Here is an 8,986-nt window from a genome sequence, read left to right as displayed (position 1 = left end):
TTTTTGAAATTTCTCAAAAACGGCTGAATAAATCAATTTCAAAATTCGACCAGCTTTAGAACTTGATAAAACGCGTCGATTGCCACCTCAACCATCAAAATCGGTTAATTCGTTCGCGAGATATCTTGGAAGAAAGAAATGCTAAAAAATGGTTTTTTACAAAACAATGGCATACAAAAGTATTTGCGAGCTCGAAGAGCTCGAAAATATATTCACAATAATGTTTTCGAGCTCAGCGAGCTCGAAAACAGCGGGAAGTTTTGGGGCTGGCCCGCAGGGTCAACTGACAGACCGATTTTTTTTTTTTTTTTATCGTTTAAAATTATTTCGGTATGCCGCACTGGAATTCCAGCTGGGTATATATATAGTCTAGTTACCATTGCTACCTAATGACTCCATATATAATCTGGTCTGCAGTCCATGTATGTTTCATTTTTTTTACGGGATTAATTAATTCATTCTAAACTCATCAATAATTTAATAACAACGATTTTAAATATAGCGTATAAATTTTATTGTATCAGTGATTAACTACAACTAGAATACATAATAATTTAAAATGATCTCTAGAATACTTTTTTTAAGAAACAATCGTAAAATAATTTTTATAAATTCGCAGTGTATAAATTACAAATAGCATATATATTTAACTTTTCTGACAACTTAGATATTCTTTTTACTGATGATAATTCAAATATATAAAGTAAATTTAGTAGCATTTAATTAATATCTTATTTATTATAAGCGATTAAATATTTCAACTTCACACTGTAAAAATAGACAAGAATTTCATCATAAAACGTATTTCATAAGATTTAGTTTCATTCAAAGTAATATATTGAAATTGATATTCAGAAGCACTGTTAAAAATTTTTTGGTGTGAAAATAGCCTCCGACCTTTATAATAGTACATTGCATAGCGAGTGGGTTAGATGAGTCTTTATATGAGAAGCACAATGTTTTTAACACGAGTTGTAGATGCTTACGCACGAGCGCTAGCGACTGCTTAGTGTGTTTGATAGATAAAGACTCAATTCACGTCCTATGCACTATATGAAAATATTCAGGATGAGTAGTACAATCAATCTAACAACTTTGATGTCTGTGTCGACGTATAAATACGTTGGTTATTTTTCATTAATTAAAATAAATAAGAAATGAGTGGTGAGAGAAGTCAAGAACAAGTATCATATAGATACCCCACCTGATTTAGGGTTTACTTTGCTGATATAATAATTCGCAAAAATTAGACAATGGTTGAATAAAGTATAGTGCATAGCACGTGAGTTAAGTCTTTATCTATCAAACACAATGTTCTTAGCACTCATCTCCGGGGCACACTAAGCACTCGCTAGCGCTCGTGCGTGTGCACCGACAACTCGTGTTAAAAATATTGTGCTTCCCGTATAAAGACTCACCTAACCCACTCGCTATATTATGGTTCGAAGTTGATAAATTAATGACTACTGACATGATTATTTTTGTTTGATATGATATTAATTAAAATTAAAAATAGATAGAAATTGTAATAGATGCATTTTTTATTATTATCTCACCGAAATGAGAACTTATTTTTATTGTGCCTATCAAAGTAAACTTTACATAGTTGGTGGTGTGATCGTTCTAATTCACACGGCCAAAAATTTATCACCTTGCGTCGTATAACTTTCACACCGTTGATGTTGAAAATTTTCACACCGAATTATTAAGACTACATCGCGGGCTCTGAATTTTTTACAGTGTATGACTTTAACTAATTATAATTACCTGGTATGCATAAATTATTAGATGCAGGTATAAAATTGCGTTGGCATTCACATCGAAAATCATTACAAAATGAATTTTCAACTACGCATTGGTGGGCTATCCAACAATAACCGTTCAAAAGCGGCAAACATGTTGATTTGTTTATCAAAACATTATTTTTATTACAAATACATCTTTTATCAACGGAACATTTATTATGCCATGGATCACCACAATCTGAAACGTCGTTACACTGATACAAGAAACCAGCTGAAACAATGACCATTTTATCAATTCAATAAATTTAGTAAGTCTCTAAAAATCTATTCTTAATTGTATTCAACCTTAACTTACATGGGACACACTGACTGTTCGATACAGATCGAAAGTTATCTTTACATTGACATTTATTTTTAATACAGATAGAAGAATTAAAACGACACTCTTCGTCATTCAAGCAATATTCATATAATGGTGATACACATTCAAATTCATTCAATGCATAACTATTCTGACGACAAATGCATCGATTATTTTTGGAACACACGGCATTTTTTATTGATATTTCACAATTATAATTCGTCTCACAGGTTGTACCAAGTGCAACTATTTAAAAAATACAATTAAATACCATTAGCTTTCGACAAAGTTAAAAGACAAATTGAAAATATTATTTTCTCAATAGAAATACTGTATTAATAATTAAAAAAGTTATATTTACTACGATCACACTGATACACAGATTTAGTGGCAAATTTCTCTGAACATTGGCATTTATTATTGATACAAACTGTATTATAAGAAATACATTCTTCATCTGAATCACAATATTCACCTATAAGCGCAATACATTTTTCGTCACCAAGTAACACATAATTAGATTTACAAACGCATTTTTTATCTCCAGAACATTCCGCATATTTAATGCCTATACAATGATCGTCGTTATAACATGATATTCTTAAATATCCTGTAATCAATTGTAATACTTATTAATTGCTTAACAATGGAGAAATATTTTCAGAATAATAACGGCCATTATACCCGTTTTTGCTATGCATCTATTATTGAATCTCCGTATATAATCAAGGTTGCATTGACACCGATTATTAATACAAATTGAATTGGCAGGTGCACATTGTTGATTGTTTTTACAATATTCACCTAATAATGGGGCGCAAGTCGTTTCATTCAGCATATCATAGTTGTCTTTACAAACACAGGTATGATTTAAACATTTTGAATTATTTATGTTTTTACAATCGTTATCGATCTCGCAGTTCATCATTAACTGATCTAAATTATTGAGCACACAGAATTTATAAATAATAGTCTATTGAAAGTTGAAATACTAAATTATATGAAGCTGACGTCTTTTTTACATATATATTATATACATTAGCTTACGTAGATGACATCTATCATTAGATTGTGATAAAAAACCGTCATCACATATACATATATTATGGCTACAAATAGAATTAAGAGGAGCACATAATTTGTTTGTTGAACAATAAACGCCAAGTAGTGGTGCGCATGCTGTGGAATTATACTCTGCATAATTTGATATGCATTCACATATTTCATCTTCAGAGCATGTACTATTCACTATTTGTTCACAATCAAAATCAGATTTACAAGATACTCCGAGTTGAGCTGTAAGGTAATTAAAACAACTAATGATTATTGTTTACTTTCGCGATGTATTTTATATTTGTTTGTATAAAAATTGGCAATTTTCATCAAAGAAGTTTTTTTTTTGCATCAGAAATTCATATGATTGTAAAGTCTTCAGTAAACTGAAGTTTCTAAGCAAATCAACTGATTCAGATAGTTCATACAGTAATCAGAAGGTAAGCCTTAGGCTGCATCTAATTGTTTTTGAGCTCAATTTGTCACTAGTTCCATTCACCGAGTTATTAAGGAATTAATAATGAAAGAAAATTATTCCAAAAAAATAACTTTTTAAGAACTAAACAGTTGCCATTGGAATATAATTAGGTCTGTTTTAATAAACACTTTTTCTCACCAGAAAAACTAACTACTATATTTTGCTAACCCATAGGGTTGGTAACTTGGCATATGTGAACTTACGTAATTCACAGAAGTGATTAGATTGTCTCAAAAAATTTTTTTTACATTGACATTTATTGTTGATGCAAGTTGAATTGACAGCTAAACAATCTTTGTCTTCAGAACAGAATCCATCAAGTACTGGTCTGCAGGTTTTTTTATCAATTTGAATGTAATTTCTATCACACACACATTTTTTATCCGATGAACATATTGAATATTGTACTCGATCGCAATCATTGTTCTCTTTGCAAGGTTTACTTAAGTAAGCTGTGATGAATGAAAAAAAGTGTATATGAATATTTGAATAGCAAGAAGTTATTTTTTAACTCTGCTTATAAAAAATTTTTTGATTTTAAACAGTTACAATAATTGTAAACTATTTTAATTACTAAAATCGAGAAAAAAATACATTGATTACACTCTAAAACCAAGTGTGTAGTCGAAATTAACACACTTGCCGAGTAACATTGAAACGCCATTAGCGATCTATAGATTTTTAACACACCGTGAAACGTGTTTTAAGTGACTACAAAAAACTATAGTTTTGTTTATGGCCTTAAACATAGAACACATTTAATATGTGTTAAAATAATACACTTGTAACACACTTGGTTTTAGATTGTATTAAAATGATTCAACAGTTATTCAATTAACTTATTTCTTATAACATTCAGATAAATATTCTTATGTCATTGGAAGTATTCTGCTGTATCGATGGCTTTACTTACAACGAACACATTTAAAATTTTCATACCAAAATCGCGGTTTACATTGGCATACATTATCAATGCAAATAGAATTATCTAATGTACATGAGCTATTATTCAAACAGGTATGGTTAATCCGTGGTGCACATTCTATATGATTTTTTTCAAAATGATTCTGATCACAAATGCACCCTTCAGTTTCAGAACATATTGAATATGCTAACAAATGACTACATTCCTCATTGGCTTCACAAGGCATGTTTAAATAAGCTAAAAATTTTATTTTAAACTTACAATTATTATATTATTTTATTATTTCTTAAACCAATTATATTGACCTTGTATGCATTGGTTATTAGATTGAAGTACATATTTCGGCATACATTGACACTTATTGTCAACACAGATAGAATTATGAGGTAAACAATCATCTGTTGTCCAACAAAATCCACCTATAAGTGGTGCACAATACGTTGAATTTACGGCAGAAGTATTTGATGGGCAGCTACAAATTTTATGCTCCGTACATTTCGCAAACCTAACTTGTTTACAATTTTCATCAGTCTCACAGTGTGAACCTAGTGCATCTTTGATAGAGAAAATAGCTATTATTATTACTGAACTCAGCATAAGTATGATTTTTGTTTTGAATAACTATAATGCACTATGTGCATCGCGCGCGTTTTTTTTTTTTGCCTTAAGTAGCTATTGTAATTCAATTAAAAGAAAAAAAAAACATTCAATTGACTTCAGTAATTGATTAATGAACAATTTACTTTCTGGATTTGTTTTGTGATGAATTTGGCTGACGCAAAGCTCTTCGTCCGTCCTTCGACACTTTTTAATAATTATTCTTAGTAACGAAGCCGAACATTTGAAATCCGAAAAATATAATTAAAAAATTAATTGCATATTTGGGAATAAAAAATAAAAATCCTGATTATCGAAAATTTTTTCATTGTCTGGGATGATTATCGTCAATCTATTTGTTGAAACGATCTTAGCTAATGGTCAGTATCAGATCATATATCCAATTATTCGAATTGATTCTATTTTTTTTTTTACAATATGTGATAGTTAACTATATATTTGTATTTGTTTAACTCATTAATTTATAAATTAAAAAATACTCACTAAATATACATTGGTTGTTAGATCGCCGAAAATAGTTATCTTTGCATTTACATTCATTATTAATACAAACAGCATCGGTCGTCGCACATAATTCACTTTTCCAACAAAATCCACCCAATATCGGTGCGCAGGTTGTTTGATTTAGTTCAATGTTATTTACTCTGCAAATACACTTTTTTTCTGTTGAACATTTCGAATGCCGTATTCTGCCACAATCTTCATCCATTTCACAAAATTTTCCTAATGTTACTAAAATACAACAATATGATTGGCAATGCTTTTTAAAATAAATATATTATATACACGTGAATATAAATTATTACTTCTATCAGTCTTTTCGATGCATTTAAATACATTTTCGGAATTAATTTGTTTGCAAACATCTTTTTGATCACAGCATGAACGCGTCGTACTGGGATTACACTATTCATGACAATCAAAACAAGATAAGTGAAATTTTACTTGAATATTTGTATGGATATAAGCAAGTTGTACAGAAAACTTACTAGAGAATTTCTAAAAACACATTGAATATCGTGATCATCGTAGTTTGATAAGAAAGAATTAACAATGATTGTAAATAAGGATAATATAAAACTGATGATCAAAAATTGCATTTCTTTAGACATGTTTCTGGAGTATACTTTTTCTATTTTTAACTGTAAAAATATAAGTATTACAAAACCAAATCTGGAAAACGGTGGGACTTTGCAGGCTGAATCTCAAAACTGTTTTAAGACTTTTAAAATCGAAGTCTTGTTCATAGTATTGTTTCTGGATTCCTTAAGCTCTATCCTCCCCGGGGAAAATAATTTAGATCTGACCAAATCTAATATTTAGGCATGATCATATTTCATTATATCTGGCCATAACCATCGTTTATATACAGTCAAATTTAATCAGATATAATTAGATCTAGGCTAGATACAATATCAGACATGACAAATCTAGTCAGATCGGCGTATATCTCGTAACATCTGGTCAGATATAATTATCTGACCTAAATAAAAAACTTAACATAACCAGATCTCACTATATCTGCTCGGACATAATAATGTTTGCATTGTATTTTTATAGAAAATTATTCATATCTAGTTATTTACACTCACACGATCGTATACGTAGGTCAGCGCAGTGGATAGCATCAAAAACTTTGAATCGGAAGGATGCAGGTTCGAGCCCAGTAGTCACCGGGATTTTTTCATGAATTATAATAATTTATAATTTCTCTAAGTTACGTTTCTAATATATTAGATTGCATTTCGGATCGAATTAAAACTATCTTATTTTTAAATTGTAAATTTTCAAAAATTCGGGAAGTTATTGTTTTTTTTTTTGCAATTTAATATTCTTAACTTCCCGCTAAGAAAATCGACGATTTTCGAAAAATTCGGGAAGTTGTTTTGAACCCGATTTTCGAAAATCGAGTTTTCTTCAGATGTCGACGTTTAGAGGTCCTAGGAAGCTATTCTGACTATTTTTAGAATGATGTCCGAGTGTCTGTATGTGTGTGTGTGTGCGTGTCTGTGTGCGTGTGTGTGTGTGAACGATCTATAACTTTTTAACTAATGAATCGATTTGAATGGTACTTGCGGAAATCGAAAGAACTTGTTGGCCACCAACTTTCCTGAAAATTTCAGATCATTTGATCCAGTAGACTCGAAAATATTTGCGAATTACGAAAAAAATTTTTTTTTTCGTTTTTTATTGATTTCTCAGAAACGACTCGAACGATCGACTTTAAAATCTAATCAGCTCTAGAACTTAATAAAACGCGTCGATTGCTGCGTCAACCAGCTCAATCGGTTAATACGTTCGAGAGATATCGTTAGAGAAAGAAATGGTAAAAAACGGGTTTTTCCAAATATCTTTGAAACAACTCAACCAAACAATTTCGAAATCTAATCAGCTCTAGAACTCGATAAAATGCGTCTGCTGCCGCCTCAAACGTCAAAATCGGTTAATTAGTTCAAAAGATATCGGCGCTGAAAAGTTAAAAAAATAACATAAAATGTTATTGAAATATGTTTGAAATCATAACAACTATTCTTCTTTGTAGTCTCTTTCGATCATCATATAATGTCATCTAACTTGTTCTTTAGTTTAAATCATATTATCAGCAAAAAATTGTAAAAATACAGTTTTTAATATTTTTCTCGGATGTTTCATATATTATTGCTCTGACCTATAAGTCAAAACTCATTCAAATCTTGATTTTGATCACTGACATTGATTTCTGACTCAATACATGTATTTCATTGAACATAATCGGGAATAAAAATTTAAAAACCGCTTCTACATTAATAATTTTCGATTATTAACGTTTCAAACTCTAACATAAAACGTGACTTGTTAGAGCTCGAAAATATATTCTCAGTGATATTTTCAAGCGCCTTGAGCTTGAACACAGCGGGAAGTTTTGGGGCTGGCCAGTAAGGTCAACCGACTCCTAGATTTTTTTAAATAGAAATCCCCGGGGAAATAGGTTTAGATCTGACCACATAAAATTATATCTGATCAGATCTGGCCAGATAGAGATAATTTAAAGATCTGGCCAGATCTGATCAGATATAATTTTATGTGGTCAGATTTAAACCTTTTCTCCCTGGGTCTTGGTACACAGCCATTATTTTTATTTTTTGAAATTCAAATTCGTACTTTTCGAGATGACTATAGGAGAAGTAGGAATTTTCCGTCATTGCGTTTCAATCAAAGTTTTTAATCAGGGTTAGCAAATATTTTTAGTAGAATTGAAATTCAACATGTTAATAATTTTATTAAATGTAATAAACACTAATGCATTTGAACCGATGAAGAGAATATTTAATCATTAAGATATTTTATCAAGGAAAAAACTTTTCTTGTGTAATAAAAGTGTTTTACCTTAATACTTGTTTTCAACTTCGTATTGTCTTGACAGGCTTCGTATGGAAACTAAAATTTATTAATTCACAGCGTCATTTGTCCACAAGATATAAAATTTTATCAAACTCATGAAATAAAAATAGTTGGTTTTTTTTGTTGTTGATTAATTTGAAAACTCGTCAGAGGTAGTAATACATTTGACTTAGATAAAGAAGTTATAAGTAATTTTTTTATTTACAACCGGAAATGAGTGAGCTATTAATATACTTCATACGCAGAGAATTATTATAATAAAAATTACTCAAAAGTCATTGAATTTTGTATATAACAGTTTGGGCTTAATATAATTAACTAAAAAACAAATGTATTTCAAAATATATGGAAAAGAAGTTTTATTATCATCTTTAAAAATTTCTCACTCTTACTATAGTAGGTATATATTTATTAAGTAGTCTTCA

At 30.0% G+C, this 8,986-nt stretch overlaps 1 protein-coding gene across 1 annotated transcript; it reads right to left on the bottom strand.

Annotated features, from left to right (window-relative positions):
- Nucleotides 1-1,753: 1,753 nt before the first annotated feature.
- LOC130668720 (prion-like-(Q/N-rich) domain-bearing protein 25) lies at nt 1,754-5,889 on the bottom strand. Its single transcript, XM_057471132.1, has 7 exons — nt 5,715-5,889; nt 4,913-5,116; nt 4,551-4,799; nt 3,841-4,089; nt 2,468-2,716; nt 2,101-2,352; nt 1,754-2,016 (listed from the first exon to the last, which is right to left on the bottom strand). Exons 1-7 carry the CDS (start codon nt 5,887-5,889, stop codon nt 1,754-1,756), a joined length of 1,641 nt encoding a protein of 546 aa, XP_057327115.1.
- Between the last annotated feature and the right edge of the window lie 3,097 nt (nt 5,890-8,986).

Source organism: Microplitis mediator, chromosome 5 (assembly GCF_029852145.1).
Source record: "Microplitis mediator isolate UGA2020A chromosome 5, iyMicMedi2.1, whole genome shotgun sequence".
NCBI classification, from domain to species: domain Eukaryota; kingdom Metazoa; phylum Arthropoda; class Insecta; order Hymenoptera; family Braconidae; genus Microplitis; species Microplitis mediator.
The sequence above is the reverse complement of the archived record's forward strand: the minus strand, read 5'-3'. Positions and strand labels throughout refer to the sequence as shown.

Coding starts and splice junctions, on each gene's coding strand:
- LOC130668720 (XM_057471132.1), bottom strand. CDS start 5,889: ATGGATGAAGATTGTGGCAGAATACGGCATTCGAAATGTTCAACAGAA. Junction 4,090..4,550: donor AAATTTTAAATGTGTTCGTT/GTAAGTAAAGCC, acceptor CATTCATCACAG/CTTACTTAAGTAAACCTTGC. Junction 2,353..2,467: donor TGTGTATCAGTGTGATCGTA/GTAAATATAACT, acceptor TTTTTTAAATAG/TTGCACTTGGTACAACCTGT.